Raw genomic sequence first — 22,162 nt, 5'->3', positions numbered from 1 at the left:
CATCGGTCGTTAGTGTTATAGATACATATTATAATATTGCCTTTTCTTTGTTATAAAGATACAGTTTTAATTTATCTTGTTCATTAAGCTTAGTGAAATAGCTGATATAAATATGCTTGTACTAAAATGCCTGCTTGGATGGGATAATATCCAGTGAACATAGGATGAGAACACCTGCTACAGATACACCTGCCAACTGTTAAAAACAGGAGCACACTCTCGGTACTAAAATGATTTCAGCATTTATTATAAAGGCCTAAAGCAAGGGGGCCCGGGGGCTGGGCAGGAGCGTTCCCGTCGAGGATGCTGCAGCGCCGGCGCCGGCTCTGCTGAGCAGCGATGTCCCCGGTGTTCCAGGTGGAGTGGCATGGGTTCCGTGGGTTAGAAACCCCCTTTTTATCCTGTTTTTTGTTCCTTTGGATTGGTTTATTTTTGGATCCTCTATTTGCATGAAGGTTTAAGGCTCTTGATTGGCCCATTGCTGTTCTGTCCAGGCTGGCTCGTTTCGCTTGGGGTGGTGCACTTTGTTTAGGTGTAATACGGCACGTTCAGTACCGTATTTCTTAAAACTTTTAAACGGGGTTAAACTTTTAACCCCTTTTACAATATAGTAACTAAACTAACAGTGCATGTTTATCAATTAATAACTATTTTACAACACTTTTAAACCTACTTTTGACAAAGCCAACACTAGCACAGTGCAGAAATGGGTTTTCTCTATGGCTGGCATGGACTTGTATCTGATAAAACCCTCTCTTGGACTTGTATCTGATAAAAACCTCTCTCTTTGCTCCTGAGCTGAGCACTTGCTCTGCTTGCAGCCTGTTCTACAGCGAGAGCTCATTGCAATGGTAATAGCGGGGAGTGGATGGTGTGAACACACTTGTGAATACTAGTCTGGGAAGGTGGATTGTTATTTAGGGTTGCTCAGTGGCAAAAACAGAAGAGAAAACCTTCATGTTGGTATTTACCATCATCACTACCCACCTAACGATTCCTGGGGGTGTTGCCACAAACAGACACGTTCCGCTGTTGCCAGGAGCCCCTCACACCTGGAGCGCAGCTGGGACGCGCTTCTCGCACTCCCGGAGGCTCCCGTTTTTCCCGGAGGTTCCCGCAGGCTCCCGCCGGCTCCATGGCGTGGCTGGGGCGCTCCGAGGCGGCGGAGCAGACTCTGCTGGTGGGGAACTTGGAGAGCCGGGTCAGGGAGGAGATCCTCTACGAGCTCTTCCTGCAGGTAGCAGACGGGTGCCCTTATACATCGAAATGCTGCTCTAATGCTCGAGAAGAAAAGCATATATATATATATTCAGCAGCCATCCAACTGCCGGATTTTATCTGGGTCTTTAGGTCATCCCAGTAACTTGTCTTTTTCCCTTGTTTTATCTTGTTTTCATTCCCTTTTGTTGTAACAGCCTGTGCTTCTCTTGCCCTGTCTTTGAAAATATCAGTTCAATATTCCTGCATAGTCCTGAACATGCACCCTCTAGCTCTTCCCTCCATCAAATGATGAGCAAGTATCTCCTGCTCCTCCTAAACTATTAATATTTTTATTTATGAACTGGAAGGAGCTTTTGCTATGGAGTCAGTGAATTAGTCTTCCCCTTTGAGAAGCTAATTATTATGGTATGGTATTCTAAAAATAATAAAAATTCTGGTTATGAAAGATTAAACATGAGTTGATGCTTGGTTCCCTTTTAACATTTCTGGAGCTGATGTTTGTTTGTAGAAGGCTCAGAATTTGAGCTTTGGGACTGTGGAGAGGCATTTTCAAAGTAAGAAACTTACAGTTTCTGACTATGGCTGAAGAGAAATAAATATTCAAAACACATGAAGTTTCTGCTAAAGAATAAAAATTTCTTTCAGGCTGGACCATTAACCAAAGTGATGATTTGTGAGGACAAAGAAGGAAAACCTGAGTCTTTTGGATATGTCTGCTTCAAACACAAAGTATCAGTGCCTTATGCAAAAGCTCTGCTGGATGGAATCCATTTGTATGGGAGGCCAATTACTGTGCAGTATTGGAAGGGTAAGTTTCATAGTCCCAATGGTAAAGTTTAAGTGTAAATATTTAAACTTTTTTAAGAACAGTTTTGAATCCTAAAGCCTTTTACAAAGATAACATTTTGTAGTTGGAAAAGCTTTTTTTTTTTGTTAAGAAACAAGGACTTCCTGTGGCTTTTGCATGGGGAAGGATTCAGTCCTTGTAATTTTTTGTTTACTAAGAGAATACAATAGATTGATTCAGAACATCATAACTTGCAAGCTGTGTGTGTTCCAACAGACACTGCTGTGTGGAAAAACAGTAATCCATGTTTTCATGCCAGATTACATTTAGGAATTGGGGTGTAACTTTACCTTGCAGTCTGACAGAAAAAACCGATTCAGTATGGCCAGCCACTACTGTGCTCTTGGATCATTTTTAGACTAAAGCCACAGAGTTATCAGTGCTTTTGTTTTAAAGGGAAGAGACTGTAGTTCAAAGAATATATTATATTCTTCATTTTATGTATATGGAACTACCTCTTTGAGCAAGCCAACAATCAGACATTATTTGCAACCCAGACATTAAGGACTCTGTGCCACTGCTTCTTTCAAAGGCTCTACAGAGCAGTTGCTGGGTTTAAGCAGAATATCTGTGGTTCCTAAAATCAGAAGCATCTCCTGTGTCTGTAATGGGGTGACAATATTGTTCTTAATTACTTCAACAGCCCTGATTCGTGCTTCTGTAAGTGAATAAATGAGAAATGAACATTTTCAAGCTGTAAGATGATGCTATTGATTATCTGCCATAAAATGGCACCATACCTTTGTATACTACCTGAGATCTACTAGCAGACTACAGATGACACAAAACACTTTCTGTGGCTTTTAACTGGTTAATTGAATTGTCATAACTGAATAGTCATTATGCTCTTGTCTTATTTCCAGGGAGTTCTCACTCACCAGAATTAGACAGTTGTACAAATGATTTTGAACACCATATTGACTTAGAGTCTCCTGCAGACAGGTAAGAAGGATCACCTGTGAATGAACCTTATGATTATAATTGGTAAAAAATTGTATAAAGACAATGAGTTGATGTAATAGAGCAATCTTGAGGTTTTTCATCAAAACAGCATCTTGTCATTGCATCCTTACTGAGGGCTTGCAGTTAATTTCAATGTTTGGTTGTTTAGCTTGCCAGATGATTAGTTAGCTTCAATTTCCCATACTTTATTTGTTTCTGCAATATTCACGATAATGAGAACCTTGGGTTTTGTACTAACCAGGGGGAATGTTTTCAGTCACTGGGGAACAAAATCTGACAAGTCTTTTTTTTTTAACTGCATTTTTTGTGTATATAAACACAAACAGCTGTCATGTACGTGTGAATGCACAGTTATAAACCTGTTATAATGGAAGCCTGAACACCTCAGATTCAGTATTTAAGCTGAACTCCCATGGTGAAATCTAGTACCCTTTTGTGCATGCACATTGGAGGATTGCTCATTAATTAAGCCTTTGGGTAGATTTAATTTCTTTTATCTTTATTTTTCATGTAAGTCCTGTTGCTAATATCTCAATTGTCTTCTTGGACATTCCCATTACAGCCCAAGAGTTAAGTCTCAGTGCTCTGATCAGCAGTATGTGGTGGACATTCAGCCTTTGTACATTGGCTTGTTTTTCCTTTAGGAATCAAGAGCTTTCTGGAAAATCTCTATTTCCTGTTACTCCTTTGCCAGTGAACAACAGTTTACTTCATGATGACCCTGGCTTTCAAGAGGTGGTGAGTTTGTCTTAGAAGTTAAAAATTTGGGAGCATTTTTATGAAGCCGAATACATTTTGCATTTCTGCAAAAAACAGTGCTTGCTTTAGGTCTCAAAATGTGCTGTAACACAGTATTAGGATACTTCAGGATCCTCTAATAACAGGGTCTACCAAACCAAACTATTTTTTTCCTGCAAGAATATCTTAAAGATATATAGCTTAAGAAAGCTAAAAAAGGTGAAGCCTACGAAGCTCTCTCCAAATGGTGGGACAAGTTGACCTCATTGGATTCCAACCATGCAAACAACAGCTTCTTCACATACACTTAATAGGGAAACATCTTAGTTCTTCTTCTCAATTCAGAAATGCCCAGCAGAAGCTTAAAATGTGCTAAAACCTAATCTAAAACTCAATCAATCACCAGTGCCCAACTTCGGGAAACAACAGTTTGAGGGTTTCTGGCCTAAACCTTCACATGCCTGTTTAGGTCTCCCCTTTATGATTGACTTTCACAGCAGTAGGTGACCAGAACCCACACTTCACTTCCCCTCTACAAGACTCTGGTGCATCAGACCAATATCACCCTAATCTCTTCTGTCTGAGATATTCCGCAAAGCAAGGAAACGGGTCTCTTCAGGTGAAAATCTGTTCATCAAACCCACTCCCCAAACACATCCTGAAGCTTCTGATGAGTCTGTGGACTGGTAGGACTGAAGAAACCCAGCCTTTAATGTGAGGTACCAACTGTGGACAGCGCTCACCGAGTCTGGCTGGGGACTGGCCAGCCCTTGGAACTACAGAAGGGGGTTTGGATCAAATTGTTGGCTGAAATTTGAGCAGGAAAATGGAGAGCATCTATTCCCCATCTATGGGTGGGGGCCTGCCTTCCCATCTTCCCAGGCTGTGCCCTGAGAAGAGCTGGACCTTGTATGAATTTTCCCATCTCCTCTGCTCCATTTGAAGGTTCAGATGCACCATCTCACCCTCAGTGCTGCTGAACCTGCTCCTCAGTACCAGGGCAGCACACCAGCACACACAACAGCCAGCTCCATCCCATTTCCTGCTGGCCACAGAGGATGGCATTGCAGTGTCTCACACGATAGTTTGTTGAAGCTGCAGCACAAAGTGATCCCATCACGAGTACACCTTAACCAATCTGCCCCACCTTACCTTGGCAGGTTGCCAGGCAGGTTGCTCACTTGGGAATCTTTCAATGTCCTTTCCTTGTTGGAATTTTTTGTTCCACACCAACTTTCAAATTCATTAAACCGTTTGAAGAACTTGCAGATGTGCATGCCTTTACAGTACCAACAGGCACTGCAGTTACATTTATCAAATAGAGATGAAGAAATTAAAGGAAAACGATGCTTGTTTTCCTTATGTGAGGACTAGCTGACAATTTAGCCTTAAATCAGGTTGTCTCTGTTCTAACTTTGCCATGAAAAACTTGTCTACTTTTCTGAACTATACTAGCTGTCATAAAATAGCTTTATTCTCAAACATTCTGTGTTGTTTTATAGCTTGTTGGTCTTTTAATTGTATTAGTCATAATGCATGCAAAATGAAGTTCTTTAAAATTTCCTCTTCACAATGTAAACAACTCAAATTTCTATTTCTCTAAATGTACCATGTTCTGCCATAGCAGTCAGTATACAGTACAGAGCCCAATGGGTTAACAATTTCTTTATTAGCAGTACCTTCAGACTTACCCTTTTCTCCCTGTCAGAATCAAACTGCACAAGTCAAGACTGCAGAGTTACCCTGAACTGGCCACATCCAACTGACTGTGAACTGCACCAAGCAGGATGAGAAAAAGAGAAAATGGCAAAGCTGTGACAATGATGAGTACTGAAGATAATACAAGGAGACAAAGACAGTGTGCCCAAAACTGGAAAAAAAAATCCCAAGAAAGACATATTAATACTGTCTATTTTAAATTATTATATTTGCTTCATCTTCGAACTTTATTAAAGAAAGAATGCTCAAGATTCATAGTATTTTTGAAATGTGTTATGCACAGAAACTTAGAATATCCTGAGTTGGGAGGGTCATGGAGTCCAGCCAGACCCGCCCCCTCCATGCTGTCCCCGTTCCCATCACACCAGCCCCCTGGGGAACAGCTCTCCCCAAAACCCTACCAGAGCCCCCTGAAACCACCAGGTCTGGCTTTTGTGCCCCTTCTACACTGCCTGCCACAGCTGAGAGGATCTGGCTGGCACCACTGTACTTGCAATGGCCTTTAAGTAGCTGCAAATTTCACAGGCCCAGCTACATCAACCCCTTACCTTTACTTATCCTCAATAAAAGGCATTGGTTTGAAGTATACTCACAGAATAGTTCGTTGGTGGTTGGAAAGGAGCTTTGGGGATCATCCACTTGTCACCCCTCCAATGCAGGGTCAACTGGATGTGACACAGGAACATGTCCAGGTAGGTTTTTGTCTTGAATGTGTCTGAGAAGGAGACTCCACAACCCCTCTGGGAAGTTATCCCAGTGCTCTGCCACCCTCAGTGTAAAGAAGTTCTTCCTCATGTTAAGGTAAATTTGGTTGTTCACTAGCACTGAAGTCAAAGGCTGTCAGCTTGTGTAGCTATTTATACTTATAAGTAGGTAATCAGAATAACAGAATAACCACTGGTTTATAACAAGCAAGAGAGTTTATTTTATTGATTTTTTTTTGTAGCAGTAGAAGGACCACATTTTTGTAACATTTTTTCAAGAATGGTTCAGTTCTTGTGACTTTAATACATAAGGAAATAATTCTGCATTTAACAAAAATATGAAACAAATAATTGCTAATTGTGTGGAAGACCTGTCTTGCACTGTTGCAGCTATCCTTACTCTTAAAATAATCTAAGCCTAATATAAAAAAACCTCCAAACCCAGGAATAAACCATAACAAATTGTTTACCACTAAAATTTACAGAAACATTACCTGAGCAAACCACTTTGATAAAAATAACAGCTATTTTTTGTCAACTGCTTCACAAAAATGGATAAAAATGTGATGGTATACTGCAAAGCATGAAAATCAACACTAAAAGGCTTTGTTATTTTTATTTCTGTGCAAAATGTTAAATGGCTGAAACAAATTATAAACATGCCATCCCTAGAATTAAAAAAAACCAAACCAAACCAAATTAAATTATTAGATGGTGTATTAAGTGCAAAAGCTGCTCCACATGCCTAGATGTAGCTTTGGCTTCAATTTGGATTGAAGGAATGTGTAGAAATGCATCTCCTTTTTTCCTTATGAGAACAGCCAGGCACTGGAACAGGTTGTGCAGAGCAGTTAAGCCGTGCCTGTCCTTGGAAGTTCTCAGAGGAGGCTGGATACAGCCCTGAGTAACATAACACCTAATCCTGGACTAAAACTACCTGAGGCCACTTCTACCAGGAACGATTGCACTCTGACAGAGCATTGAGACAGAACTACTCTTAGTAAGAATCTACAAGCATTTCTGTTTGAAGGTTCACCATCACTCATTTCCTTCGACAAAATGCTCTCAACTGGTATCTGATAACTTACAAGCAAGCTTGCATTTGAAACCAAACTTCGTTGGGATGAAGTTAGATTGTTAATCAAATGTTGAGAGCCTGAAGTATGATTCAACAAGGACCTTAAAAAAAAAACAGACTAAAAAATGTATAAAACTTTCTACCTGGACATCAAGCATCTTTTTCATATACATTTTACATTAAATATACTGTAAGAATGATACAGATCTCATTTTTGATGAACCATCAAGTGTACCTTTACACAGGGAGCAGGAACTTTAAGAGGCAGATGTCCCTTTCCTGCCTCCTAATCCCTTCTGCATTCCTGCAGGACTGAACGCAGAGCACTGAGGGCTGCCACGGTCACCGTGAGCTTCCCAATCACTGCACTGGCATCCTGGGAATCAAAAACTACAAAGGAAACATCAGACAACAACATCAGCTATTCAACTTCAGATTTCACTTTTGTTTTGATAATTTTCTTTAGTGTTTGGACAAATTAAAGAGCAACTAGCATATGGTTAAAAAAAAAAAAAAAAAGGGAGAAATAAATAAAATAATCTTGCAATTCATGTCCTCAGGCTACTGGAAATTAATCACTCCTAGAACTAGAATATATATCAATAAAAGTATTAGTGTTAAAATTAATTTAGAAAGGAAACTAGCAATATAATAATTGTATAAATGAAATAATTATTTTTCACAATATGTAAATAAAGATCTTCCAAATTCTATTAAACACATATCTACATACATAGGAATAGTTTTAAGTCAAAATACACCAATTAATGATTTTTCTACACTGTGTGTGATGGATGGGTCCAAATCAGCCCCAAGAAATCACTCAGTGAACTGTCAACTTCAAGAGCAGACTTCAGGGGACTGTATCCTTTTTAGAGCAGGAAAATTATAGTTAATTATATCAGAAGATAACACTGATTCTGTTTTCTCTCTTTTTATACTGTCCTGTTATCTCTGAGACATACTGTTAGATGTTTTGCCTATAATATTTTTCACCCATCTTCTTGCTTATCCATTCACTTAATTGCTTCAAATTTCACATAAACTACTTTGACACAATCAGCAATGAAAAAAACAAAACATGAGAAAAATATATGGTTGCAATCCTCAAAAAGAATACAGGAAGTTTGGTATCTAACTTAAGAATGACTTTATCTTCATGCAGTAGTGTCCTATGAAATTCCCTTGTCTAGGTTTATTATTTTTCCTTAAACCAATATCCAACTCAGAGAACATGTACAACACTACTCAGCAATTCTGTTTATTGTGCCCTTACATTTAATTGACATCTGTGTTCAGATCTGAAGAACTGATCCTTTTACAATTACTTCATTTAAGAAAATACACAGATATATTATTTTTCCACAATTTGACATATTTTAACATAAAATTAATTTAAATTCTCTGAAACATCCTTATTTTCAGAAAATATAGAATTTTCTATGTTATGGATGCAATAAAAATCCCCCCAAAACTGTACAGCATATGCAGGAAAGGAGAGAAGTGCAGAAGGGAAAAAGAATAAAAGTATTTCTAACTATTATTATCATTTTCATATATATAATTAATGTAAAGTAAAAATTAGTTTAGATATCTGGCAACTAGGGGAAGAAATGCTCCTCACATATTGAAGTAGCTGTCATTACATGGTAATGATTAGCTTACAGTAACTAGTAATAAAACCCAGTCCTAATAATTCTATCAGATGATGATTAGGAATTTTAAGAGTTTTGTGGAAAGTGACTTTCAAGAATTTTGTTTACATAACTAATCAATCTTATCAAATGGGAATTATGACAGTGGGAGGTATGGTCATAAATTCCAGAACAAAAATCAATCTTCCAGTGCGAGATTACAAAATACATTTGTGTATTTTGTACTTGGAGAAAAATTATTGGTGGAGAAAAGCTTAAGTTGCTCAGCCACAGCAGGAAATGCATAATATCTCTATATTATTCTTCCAGAGTATGGAAATTTGATGATTCCTAGAATTTTCCTTATCATGTTCCTGTAAATTTGAGTATTTTAGCAACAGTGTGGATGCAGACAGAATTATAGCAGTGGACGTTGGCTCGAAAGTCATTAGGTTTTATAAACTCTTTTCTGTGAGGTGAGAATGCTGTTTGGTTTGGGGTTTTTAAAAAAAACTTTAAGGAATATTACTAATATATAGTTTTTGCAGACTTTTGCAAACAAACATGGAAGTTATTAGTTAGTATTCAAGAATTTCTTATTGAAACAATGTCAAACAATTACTTGCACAGTAACACCTCGCCTGCAAAGCAAAGTAGAAATTCAACAAATTTTAGGCTACAGAAGTTTACAAGAAAGTGACCTTTAAAACTTACCATCAATATCTTGCTCAATGATATCTCTTTGCTTCTGGAATATCTCTTTTAAACTGACATAAGCAAAACCAATATCCTCACATTCAAGATCTTGCTCATCTTCTGGGGGATCACTGACCACTGTAAATTTTAGGCTAAACACGCACAAAAAAAAAAAGGTATTTTGCTTTCAAAAAGAGTCAAAAATCAAATTACAAATAATGAAAAAAGAATCTGCACTATTTTACAAGTTTAAAATGCATAAACACCCTTGATGTATGGGCAGAATATTTCCATAAATATTGTTTCTTGGAGGTCCTCTTGCTACAATAAAATGGGAAACTGGACTACTGATGAACTTCTGCCTTCCTATTTATTCAATACAAAACTGAAATTTCAGCACAAGGCAAACCAGACATTCTGATAAGTGCAGGAAACAACCTACTTATAACTCAGGGGACAGTAGTGACATGATGGCACATGTCAGAGATGAATGCTTCTGTTCTGAGTAAAAGATCACTGCTGTTATTTTACCTTATTTTTACCTCAGGTTTGTAAAATATTTAGTATTTAGTTACCTAAGTATTTATAGGGGAAATTGCAGCACGCAGACCAGCTGTTGTTTCACCGTGTTGAGGAATCAATCCAGTGCAGGTGGCTCAGGAGCAGCTGCAGGTGGAGCCCAGCCCAAGGCTGGGAACTGCTATTCCTCAGCACAACAAAGGGCCCAGGGCGCCCAGCCCAGCCAGGGCAGGGACAACCAGAGGACAGGGCAGGAGCCAGGCAGGGCAGGGACAATCAGAGACAGAGGCAGGAGCAGTAACTCCCAGACTTTGGCTACAGCCAGGTGAGGGACACTCCGGGACATGGCAGCAGCTGATGGGCCCCTGAGCGTCCTGTGGGGGTACAAACCTTTGTTCAGGGTCCCTCTTCTGAGGCTCCAGCTTGAACTGTTTCTGTTTTATTTAATTACTGCACCAAATATGAAGTTATTTTAAGGACTGGGACCTCTAAAACTCAGCAATTGGAAACCTGGGCTGGAGTTGGTGAGGGCAACTGGTCTGACTGGGACAGTGTGAGGGGTGTAGCTGCCAAGGGACCTCAGATCAGGTGGTGAAGTGTGACTGCCACAGTGGTCCTGGGACAGGGAAATCTCTTTAGCAACTAAATCATCTGTCAGGGAAATTAAAAGAAGTATCTTATCCTCATTATCGTTAAATCTTAGTAAAACATGCTTTATTAGAATATGTTTAGCAACCTTCCTAATATAGATGCCAAATAAGGGAATATGGAATGAAGAGAGATCACTCTCTCTTTCTCAGAGTGAATCAGTGATTTTTGAGTAAGATTTACAAATGACTCTGACACTTCAAATGCATCAGCAGGTAAACCAGTCTTCTGTAAATTTAATGGATCTTTAAATTAATAGTTGTCCTTTTTAATGATTATTGACATTCAAGAAAAAACAGAATCAAAGTATGTTATTCATTCTCTCCAAGTAATGCACATGGCTACCTCCATGAAAAAAACTGAATAAGAACAAATTTATTACTATGAAATTGAACAAGTCTAATTTCTAATCTTTTTCATATTCATATAACAGATGTCTGCTATATCCATATATACACACATATATATATTTTCATTTAAATTCTGGAGCCAAGGAACACTTCCTGCAGTTTTTAAGACTCATTTTAGTATCCTGAATTCAGAAAGCAACAAATGTACTGCTCTACCATTGTACAGATACGTGCTTTTCAACTTCTTTACTGATAGACTACTGATGATAGACTCTAGAAACTCTGTTTTGTAAAACAAAGTTGTTTTAAAAAAACATCAACAAAACAAACATCCCCCACCCCCAAATTAAACCACAGCACTAAACAAACATAAAATGAGTTTGTATTCCATATGCACGTACTCAGAGAAGAAATAAGACCAGCAGCAGCCAGATCACAATGCAGGCATCATTCCTAGCTGAAACAATTATTTTTTTCTTATTAGATATGTGTTAGCTACTTAGGGCTACCTTGTCAGTAAAGATAAACAAAACGGCAAACCATGAGCATTATTTACAAAGACCTATAATACAGGCTTTTAGTATTAATCTGTACCTGTGAGCAGGTAGATCTGGCTTTAGAAGAATTGACTTGAGATACTCTCTTTCTGCATGATTATCTTCCTTATCCACATTTATCACTGCAAATAAAAAGTTAAATAAATTAATATAACCGGTTATCAATTGTTTATCACCTATTAGAAGAAAGAACAAGAAGAAAAAAACAAAATAAAGTGTTTATTTCCTTTTCTTTTCTAAGGAAAACCAACAATGTTAGACTCAAATGTAAAAATGATGTGATCTAATGGTGTGTCACTGGCAGGATTCTATGAACACTGTCAAATAAGATACAAAAGCAGCATCTAAGCATGTCACAGAGCTGCCACTTTCTATTAACAGCAATAGCAGCCACGATTTTAAAAGCCAAGGCTCTTTACTGCTTTGTATTTGAAGTGATTTACTGCATTTTCTTCCACTAAGGAAGCTACAGATAAAGAGAATGTATGGCAAAGTGCTTATCCTTTTTGACAGCCTCATAATTCAATCCTTCCTTCCTGCCACAGTATTTCAATACAAGAAATCTTCAGACCAATGGAGTGGAGAAAATCTGTCATCTGTATTCCCTCTTAAGTGGGCAATGCCAACACAGCAGTGGTTGATGTGACATTTCTGATTCATTTCAGGCTTCAGCTACACGTGGAACAATCCAATAATCTATGAGTAAGAGGAGGATCTAAATGAGTGAATTCTTTGGGAAGTTGCATTCTAAAATCAGGTTTGTAGAATTTTAAATATCTGCATTTCTGCAAAGCCACTTTTACGTAATTATTTTTAAAAGAATGCTTAATTTGAATGTCTGTATTAAAGGTTTGTCACAAATAGCAATAACCCTAACTCTAACCCTGATTCACCCTCTCCAGAATACTCTTAGCTAAAAGTCCATGACTGAAGCACTCAGGTGAATCTTAAATGAAATAAAATTTTACCAGGAAGAAAACGTTAATTGAAATATGATGACATAGCTGGGGAGATAATTAATAAGAGAATTATAAATTATAAATTACAATAGTTCTATTTTTGCTAGTAGTATAAATATAAAGTATTAATTTGCAATGTATGGCAATTAATATGAAATAAAGATGAATCAATTCCCTATTAAAAAGTTGTCATCAAAGGAACACTGAGTATTTGCAAGTAGTAACAAAGTCCAACTACATATTCTCTCTTTTCAACAGTGTTTTAGATGTACAGGTTAGAATGTTTTTCTTTTGCTAAGATGTATCATCATGTACTGATAGAAAAATTAGATGATCATGCTCTTCAAGAAAGAATATATAGATTTTAGATATGTACAGTCTAATTTTTAAATTTATGCACTACCAGCATATTTAAATATGTTGTGATGCTACCTTTTTATATACCAGCCTCCTTCAACATTTAATTGTATACTTGATAATTGCATACTTAACTCATTTCTTAAAAATCACTTTTAGTATTTCCCAAAATATCTGGAAAATAGGCAAATAGAGTTGGCACATAGAGAAATGCAACTATAATATATAGGAAGTAGGCTTTATTGCAGGTATTTTCATAAGACAGAATTTAAGAGAAGAACCAAGCCTGCTCAGAAACACATCAGCCTTACCAGTGCTATAGTTATAGTGAATCCTCTGACCACCAGGTGGTTTTGGAAGTGACAGTGGGGTCTCCTCTGCAAGGAAATTGTTTAATCTGCATTCTACAAACAGCTGCTGTATTGTTTCATCTGCTGTAATTCGTGACTCAGTAAGACCAAGTGATGTAATTTTAATCTGAATTTTTTCAGCTTCCTATTTAAAAACAAAATATAAACATAATACAAATTATTTTTTGTTTAAGTGCTAACACAAAAAAACCACACATAGATATATGTAAATCATCAGTGTTTTATATGATTAATACTGATTGACTGACACATACAAAATGAGAATCTAAAGCTCCAGGGTTTGTAGCTAAGACTGTTGTTGCAAGAGATACCAATTTCCATTCAATATTTAAAATGCTTTTGCAGAAATCATAGTTACAGTCTGCTGGTTATCTTTAGGTAAAAATGCTATCTGAATCACAAATTCCAGCTGTCATCATTTTTACCTACACAGCAAAGTGATCCTGTGACTGCTTAAAATACTCTCAGTAATACAAGCTACTGAAGTTTTCCAAATAAAAGAGAATTGTTAGTACCTACTGCAAAATATACTACAAACAGTTCAATTAAATCCATCAAATCACAAAAATGTTAGGTATGTAATGTAATAATGTATTTGTAAAGAATTCAACTTCATTTAGTGAACTTTCCTAGTTAAATCAAACACACCTTACAAAGTTAATATTAACATGTGGTAATGAAAGTAATATCCCAATTGTTCTTCACCATAGACTTTTCTTATTATCTTTAACTGAAATTACATTTTTCTGTTCCTTATATGGAATGGTTTCATACTGTTCTGCCAAGTCTGGAATATTTATGTACAGATAAATTTTAGTAAGTTGTATTTAAGAAAGAGCCACAAATATTTCCCGAAGTTACTCTGGGAAGAAGGAAAAGCAACTATGGTTTCAAAACTGGAATATGCAGGTGAGTATTCAATGATTATAGTCTTTAAAGAGCAAACAGAACACACTGGATACAGAAATGTTGAATTTTTAAAAACCTATTTCTTTTCAATATATTATTTTCTTTTTATAACTTTATTAAAATATTTTGACAATTTTTATTTCTAAACTTAAATCACCTGAAGTACTAAATCACATTCAAAGTATTAGCTTTCTATATTCAGTCAAAACTCCAAGTTAATGTGCTTATTTAATATGGTGATACCTTACATTTTGCTGAGAAAATGATAAAAATAATCAAAATGAAAAGCAATGTATCTGATAGTAAAAATATCCACCACACAGAATAATTTCCATTGCTGTCAAGTGCCTTCAGTATTTGATTATGTAATTTTACCCCCACTTTCAAAATACTTTTCATTTTCTTATGTATCCTATGGCAGTTTAACTAAAAGTCCAAATCTGGATCAATATTTCAATGAGGTTCTTCTCCTGTTCAGCAAGTTCATGGAAATTTTACCAGGATGACAGAAAAAATTCCACAGCATTATGTCTCTACTAATAAGGGTTCATGCCTTTAGCAAATTTTTTTCCTAAAATCTAGTAAGTTAAATGGCTACTGAATGTCATTAAAATGATGGTCTTTGACTTGAATATGCTTTTCATATTCGAATTTAGACATGAAATTAAACAAAATGAAGTATTTTATGATTGATCATACATCATAGACAAGAAGAAAAACTAAAGAAGCAGCTGGTACAGCCTGAAAATCTGTTAGATATGCCTTATGATCAATATATCTAAGAAATAACCATGAACTGTCTAATTTGCAACATAGAAAAAACTCTGGTATGATCTTAACTTACTTATATAGTGTGGCATACAATTCATATTTATAGAATAATTAGCACAATGATCTCCAAAATTCACAAAACTTAGCTACAGTATTTGAGTATCAGCAGGATAATTATCTCAAAAGATTAAAGGCAGTGATTTCTGATTTTAAACAAACAAAAAATAATTCAATGGCAATTTTGACATGCTGTATTCTATAATCAAGTCAAAAATTCAAGCAAAATAATGTGTATTTTTAAAATCCAACTTTTATCACACATGTTGCCTTAATAGTATAGAGCTTGCACTGTTTTTATCTACTGTTCACAAACATGCACATTGTTACTGAAGAACATATCAATGGAGGAATGTAGAAATTGAAACCTGAGATTAATCTACATACAACATCCTCTCAGAATTGTTCTTAAGTCATTTTGATAAAGTAAAATACAGGATGACTAGAAAGGTATAGAGCAACTGTGTTGAAATACCGTTCAAAATAAGTTTTCCAAATTTATTATTATTCTGTGCTATTTTGTATATATGACTTCTAGTCCTGAATTGCTGGTTTTAAGAATAAGTGAAGAGATTTGATACTGTACATGTACAGCTTCATTGAAAACTGATGTTAGATATAGCAAAGCTACTCTTAGAGGACATTAGGCTTAAAATATTTTTTAGTCTTACCAAATAATTGCCATGTACACTCTGACTCAGCTGTTTAATATTTGTGGATACTGGACTTGAAATAATACAGTCATCACTGTCAGTTTTTATTGATTCAACAGCATCATCCTCTTGATGATCTTCTTGATCTTAAAAAGAAAAAAATCAATGCAGGTAACACCCGCTATATTTTAGACCACCTAAGACTTAATGAGAAATCTCATAGCAATAAATTTCCTTTTCTAATATAAAAAGAGTAAGCTCCAGGTAAATCTTCTCTTCCTTGAAGAAGATTAACTCTATGATTCAATGACCTTTAGAGTCATCTCATCTGTATTTTTTCTGGTTTGTTAAAAAATAATGTTTTCCAGATGCAAACTGGCTAATAGAGTAAGTCCTGTAACAAACTAAATATGCACAGCTGTTAGCTTTATTTAAGAATATGGCCTGAATTTCCTCTGACTTCCTTCAACACCATGCATATGCAGAAGAAGAATGCACCTTTTTTCTTTAGTGAAAAAGTAGTTTTGTATGCAGGTGCATTCTTTTCTGGAACATTCAACAAGTTTTTCCAATCTTTTTAATAGATTCCTATGCAAAAGCTGCCAACAACTAAACAGAACATTTTAGCATTCTGCTTCTGCTTTTATTATAAACTTGGTATCATGGACATGGTTATTGCTATAATAAACAGTTTAAGCTTGGAGCTGGGACAGGATGACCTGGCTTTTAGAATCTTTAAATAAATCTAATAACTTTGTGTCACATATGTGATATAGCATCCTAGACCTCTCACTCTCTGAAAGTATTCTGGTATCAGCATTGGCTGTCATCTGCAGACAAAAGGAGCATATTCATTAAAATATGCTTATTTTAATAAATTTAAGAGGCATATTCATATTAAAATTAGTCTTTGGAACAGCATAGATCTAAGGGAGAATATGAAGGCATTTAAAATAGAAGCCAGGTTTCCTTTAATATTTTATGTATCTAAGTCATGTATCAGATTTTTGCAATCAATTACAACATGGTTTCCATTTGGGAAGAAAACACATCCACCACCTAGCTTCAGCGAGAATATAATTTATGTCATGAAGTTTCTCATAATGAAGCAGCTTCCACTACCAGTAAGAAATCCTTATGAAAACGGACACAGATGTTTTTTCAGAAAATACAGCTATTTATTAATTACAATGAATCCTACCTTCTGGTTCCAATTCTTCAATTATTTCTGTCTCATCTTTAGAAGTAATCAGTGTTTGGTCAGCCAACTGCCCCTCTGACAGATGAGAGAGCTCTTCTTTCTCCTGCTGAATTTCTTCAGCCACCTCCTTCACTTTGTCACCCGACAGCTGTTTAGCATCCTGTACATGCTACAGGAAAAGATAAACTTACAGCCTTTATAGAACTCCTTGAATAGCAAAAGTTACTACAGTTCAAAACTTGAAGAATTATGGCCCAGGTTCATTATCCAGAGCCTTTTAACAACGGTATTGCTTACGCAGTGCAGGAAACAATGAGGTGTCAACTGCTGTAACATATAATTCATATACAGCAGAAAGACATTTATCTAACTGCATTTGTGAAAACATAACTATTATAAAAATTTTGTACCTCTCAACATATATACAGCCTGTTTGATTTCCAGTTTTATTTATATTTCATCTTTTTCTACAAGTTCTATAAGACTCAGTCAAAAAAACCCAAAACACACACTGTACCCAAGAAGAACTTTTGATAGCTAAATTTACACACATAGGCATGCACATAATTTTACCTGTGTGCATGTGAATTGATTTTGGTATGGAGGGATTTTGGTATGAATGTTACTATCTCGAATCTGTAGTTAAGTCATTATTATAACTGTATTGAACCCTATGGAATTGCATTTTAAATGCTAAAGTACTTCCATATTATTTTCAAATACAGAGTCCTAAGTTAGGAATAGAACAAGAAGCCTTTAATATACAGTAGACAATTAATATACAAAAGTAGGTATAGATTTACTGGTGGAGAAGCATTTGGACAGTGAATTATATTTTCAAAATTCTCTTCAATATTCAGCTAAAGAACCATTAGCCCAACACTCAGGATCTGTTTGGATTAAGCTGGTTTCTATAGAGGCATATGCAGTGCAACTGGTACGCTGTAGAAAGACACTTGAATAATGCAGAGAGCTGAGAAACATCGAGCAGAGTGAGCTGATTGGTCCTGTTAGAATCTGCCCTAAGTGGAAACTGAAGCTTGTAAACTGTGGAGGATATCAAGCAGTTCTGAGGGAGCCACACAAACATTCCTGCATTGTGCCCCCCACCTATACCAGTATTATGCCATCATTCATTGCCTGGGATATCACAGTATTGTGCTGCAAAAATAATCCAGTGTTCTTAATTATTAGTTCTACAAATTGCCCATACAGAGCCACAGGCAGCCTTTCATGCTTCATTGTGCATGGTAGAAATACTTAGAACTTACTGCCATCTGTATTGCACTAACATCCAGAAAAGAGACTCTCTTGTGTGCTTGAGCTGCCCGCTGCTTCACTTTGAGTGCTGGAGTCTGTAATAAACAAATATATTGAAGAACATTTATTGCCATCTTATTTTACAATAAATTATGAGCAACCCTATTTTTTTTTTCAAAGCCAAATCTAATGGCACTAAATTAAATTCTAATCAGACACAATTTAACAGAATTCATACACAACATACTTCTCAGATTACACCATGGAACCCATGGAGATTTTATATATAGTATAAATTTACATTATGGAATAATATAAAATATTAGAGTTATTCCAGACATAGAATATTTTAAACAGCTTAGGTTAAAAAAAAAAGCCCACTAAAAACTCTAGTATTTTAATTTATACATTTCAACCTGTTTGCTTTTATTTCTTAAATGACTGTTAAATATGTTTGAAAGTGCCTTCTTTTTCTGTGGCCCTTATTTAAATGTGATGGTACTGTGAATTATATTTTCAAAATTCTCTTCAATATTCAGCTAAAGAACCCATTGTGAAGGAATCTCAATCTCATAACACTCCAAAGTTAAGAACTTCCAGACCTTTTTGAACAACTGCTTCACCCACTCTACATATCTGACACCTAGTTGGTTTAAAATTCATGAGTATGATACTAAAACATCTGCCACTTACAGCTCAAGAAAATGAAATATAATGTCAAACGTTCTATTGATAATTTCAGTAAAAATAAATAAGTTTAAGACTTTGCCTCTTCCGACAAGGTATAATTCAACTAGTTATTGATCTCTTAATATGAAAAACTGCTAACGTATTTTCCACTTCAAGAATCTTTATTACACTTTGAACATATTGAGACTTGACCTAAGCTATTTGAACTTAAAAAGAAAGAACTGAACATTTTATTTTATGAAAACTATTGCAAAATCACAGGGAACTTAAAATTTAATTTCAAATTCCCTGCCACGGGGAGGGACACCTTCCACTGGACCAGGTGCTCCAAGCCCCGTCCATCCTGGCCTTGGACACTTCCAGGGATGGGGAAGCACCAGCTTCTATGGGCAACCTGTGCCAGTCAAAGGCACGGCTGGAGTTGTGTCAGGAGAGGGATAGGACATCAGGAACAGGTTCTCTGCACAGTGGCTGGGCACTGAACAAGCTTCCCAGGGAATGGTCATGACCCCAAGGCTGCCAGAGCTCCGGGAGCATTTGGACAATTGGGATTGTCCCAATTTGCATTTGGAGAATTTCAGATCGTTGAGGTGTCTGTGCAGGGCCAGGAGTTTGACTCATTGATTCTGATGAGTGCCTTCTAACTCTATGATTCTATGAAGAATTACTGCCTTCTAACCTAAACCAACTTTCACTGAGTTTGAAGTCATTCCCCCTTGTCCTATGCCCTTGCTCTCTCTCCAGCCTTCTTGTAGGCTTCCTTAGGTACTGGAAGGCTGGAATTAGGTCACCCTGAAACTTCTCTTCTCCATGAAGTAATTCTCTCTATCAAGTACAGACCCAAACATACCTTGGATGGTTGTTCATGTTCCCTAAAACTGTGTGTTATATATCCCAGATCTTTTGGCCTCTGTTTGTAGGGAATAATAGCTCGGTCCATAGGAACTTGTAATCTGATCCAGTATTCTACGGTACCAAAATTTTGAATGTGTCCTGTTTTTCCTAAGGAATAAATAGATGATTGCATTAATTTTCTTTTCAACACTAAGGTATGTTACTCAAAAACTAGGAAAAACCACAAATTCAAGATGTATAGAACAGCCACAAATTAAAGATTGTGCCTATGCTTTACACCAGTGCTTGTGATGTGAGATCTGTAGTTCATGTTAGAAACAGAAACAACTCGTCAGGCTCCCATTGTATGATCCAAAATCAAAATATGGCCATTTTTCCCTACTTATATATTTACTACAGGGTTAAATCAAAGTTCAATATTTTTATCTCCTTAAGGCAAATAAAGGTTCGGACACTTTTGTTTGTTAATAGTTAGAACTGTCCCAAAAAATGGTATGCAATTTAAATAACTGGCAAAGGTACCACTTTACAATGCCTTATTAAATCAGATTCTCTACAACAGTGGGCAGTTAAGAGGTCACTGAATATGCTTATCTGACAAAATGTTTCTAGAAGAAAAAGTAAGCCTCAAAGAATATTCAGTACTTTTTAGAATTGTCTTGTCCAGGATACCCTAAAATTATTTTTATATAATGAATATGAATGTGCCTAAAATAACCCACAAAATGTAAACAAACACCCCCCTAGATTATGTTACTATATATATATATATATATATACATTATTAATCATAATCACCACAATTTGTACCTTTTTCACTATTATACAGCAAACTTTGTCTTACCAGTTTAGATTACACTATTTCTTCCTTTGATTATTGATAAGGAATGAGAGGATATACTTATGACATTCAGCCCAGATAAAAAGCATTGATGTTTTATATGGGCGAAATGGGGGTGTCTCCTTTTTTGGGTTTTTCCCTCTTACCCTGTGGCTATATGCTGTTATGGCCAGAATTGCACCCATCCCAGCTTTCCACAAATGTTGGCAGAATCACAAGAACATGCTGCACACCCAACAGAAAATAGCATTCTTGTAAATGCTTTTTTTCCCCTTTTGAAATAGTAATACACAAATACATTTTTTGTCAAATATGCATTATCTATCACTTGCAATCAAACAGAATACTTTGCAATATCTTAACTACCAACTAAATTTGCTGTGTTGTAGATCTTGCCGTCGTTTTCCAAGATTTCACAGAACTTAAGCTGACAAGAAGCAATTGTTTCATAGTCTATGCCATAGGCACGATGAACCTCCAGCGTGACGCTGTTTTCCTTTATATAGTGAAAGAAGCTATCATCAGACTGCACAAGAAACTGAGAAGTGAAGTCATATGATGGCGTCTTCCCATGAACTACTGGCGTTATCTGAAGTTCAAAGTCATAGAAGGCGTAAGTACAAAAGGTAGCAGGTTCCCAGTCACCAAAAGTGTGCATAGCTTCAGAAGAGAAGATCACTTTGCTGATATGAATTTCAAAAAGGTTCTCTCCTCTTTCTAAACGAACAGTTTCAACAAATTCACCCACTGGATCACTCAGCAATATGTCTCGTCTGGACTTAAGTGGTTTTGTATCATACACAATGTCTCTTAGTTGGGCTGCAACAGATAAAATAGTTATAATATGATTGTCTTTTCAAAAGCTCAAATACAATTAATGACTGAGAAGGAAGGATAAAGGCGTAATTCAATTATATTAACAATGTTACTTTCATAAAGGCATTATCAAAAAGAATTCATACACTGGATGCCCACTGAGCACACTGGCAACAATCAAGAGTATTTCCTCAATGGAGTGCCTCAGTTACACAGACACAGCCTTCAATCAGTTATTATTAAAACTGATAAAAACTGGGAGTTAAAAAGGGTAAAATTCAGAAGTCTTAAGCAATATTCAAAGTAAGTATCACTATGCAAATGTAGCATTTTTGTAGGGTTGATCTAAATCTGCCAGAGAAAGAATTAATACATCTGACTTTTAACATCTCTTGTATCTTGAGTGGATAGAACTATCAGCAAAGACCTTCCCATGTTTCCCAGCCTCAGGTGGTAAGCGGATAATAAGTGGTTAACACAGGTTGGATGGGGTTCTGAGTAGTCTTCTAGTGGAAGATGTCCTGCCCCTGGCAGGGGTTTGGAATGAGATGGGTTCCAACCCAAGCCATTCTGGCATTGTATGATTCTAAGAAATCAAAATACATGATTGCAGAATTAGGACACAAACCACGATGCAGTAGATGCAACTTGGGAGACAAAATGTGAAAATTGTTTCAACATCAGTTTGTAAAATACCCTATTTGAGGCTTCCTATGCACCTTTTACACAGTGAAGCCACTAAAAAATA

General features: G+C 36.4%; 2 protein-coding genes across 7 annotated transcripts in view; one reads left to right on the top strand and one right to left on the bottom strand.

The window, feature by feature from the left end:
* Positions 1 to 1,019: 1,019 nt before the first annotated feature.
* Positions 1,020 to 21,113, top strand: RBM11 (RNA binding motif protein 11). Of its 3 annotated transcripts, XR_012056033.1 has the most exons (6): positions 1,020 to 1,237; positions 1,867 to 2,029; positions 2,932 to 3,010; positions 3,676 to 3,769; positions 12,340 to 12,431; positions 20,988 to 21,113. XR_012056033.1 is itself a non-coding variant. In XM_072929189.1 (5 exons), exons 1-5 carry the CDS (start codon positions 1,136 to 1,138, stop codon positions 5,514 to 5,516), a joined length of 477 nt encoding a protein of 158 aa, XP_072785290.1. In that variant the 5' UTR covers positions 1,020 to 1,135; the 3' UTR covers positions 5,517 to 5,635. The 3 variants fall into 3 exon arrangements, 2 of the variants coding, with proteins under 2 accessions (XP_072785290.1, XP_072785291.1); XM_072929189.1 differs by lacking the exons at positions 12,340 to 12,431; positions 20,988 to 21,113 and adding an exon at positions 5,478 to 5,635; XM_072929190.1 differs by lacking the exons at positions 12,340 to 12,431; positions 20,988 to 21,113 and adding an exon at positions 4,267 to 4,397.
* Positions 6,390 to 22,162, bottom strand: part of RPGRIP1L (RPGRIP1 like) — a 35,469-nt gene continuing 19,696 nt past the window's right edge. For 2 of the 4 annotated variants that reach the window (XM_012573169.5, XM_030272704.4), the window contains exons 15-23: positions 20,965 to 21,417; positions 19,753 to 19,904; positions 18,224 to 18,307; positions 16,953 to 17,121; positions 15,770 to 15,897; positions 13,302 to 13,485; positions 11,712 to 11,796; positions 9,619 to 9,752; positions 6,390 to 7,660 (exon numbers count right to left, since the gene is read on the bottom strand). In XM_012573169.5, the coding sequence (XP_012428623.5) occupies positions 7,557 to 7,660; positions 9,619 to 9,752; positions 11,712 to 11,796; positions 13,302 to 13,485; positions 15,770 to 15,897; positions 16,953 to 17,121; positions 18,224 to 18,307; positions 19,753 to 19,904; positions 20,965 to 21,417 (1,493 nt within the window). In that variant the 3' untranslated portion in view covers positions 6,390 to 7,556. Of the gene's footprint in view, positions 7,661 to 9,618; positions 9,753 to 11,711; positions 11,797 to 13,301; positions 13,486 to 15,769; positions 15,898 to 16,952; positions 17,122 to 18,223; positions 18,308 to 19,752; positions 19,905 to 20,964; positions 21,418 to 22,162 lie in introns of those variants that run through there. The other 2 variants (XR_012056030.1, XR_012056031.1) reach the window with 2 other exon arrangements.

Source organism: Taeniopygia guttata, chromosome 4A (genome assembly GCF_048771995.1).
Source record: "Taeniopygia guttata chromosome 4A, bTaeGut7.mat, whole genome shotgun sequence".
NCBI classification, from domain to species: Eukaryota; Metazoa; Chordata; class Aves; order Passeriformes; family Estrildidae; genus Taeniopygia; species Taeniopygia guttata.
This window is presented reverse-complemented; position numbering and strand designations above follow the sequence as displayed.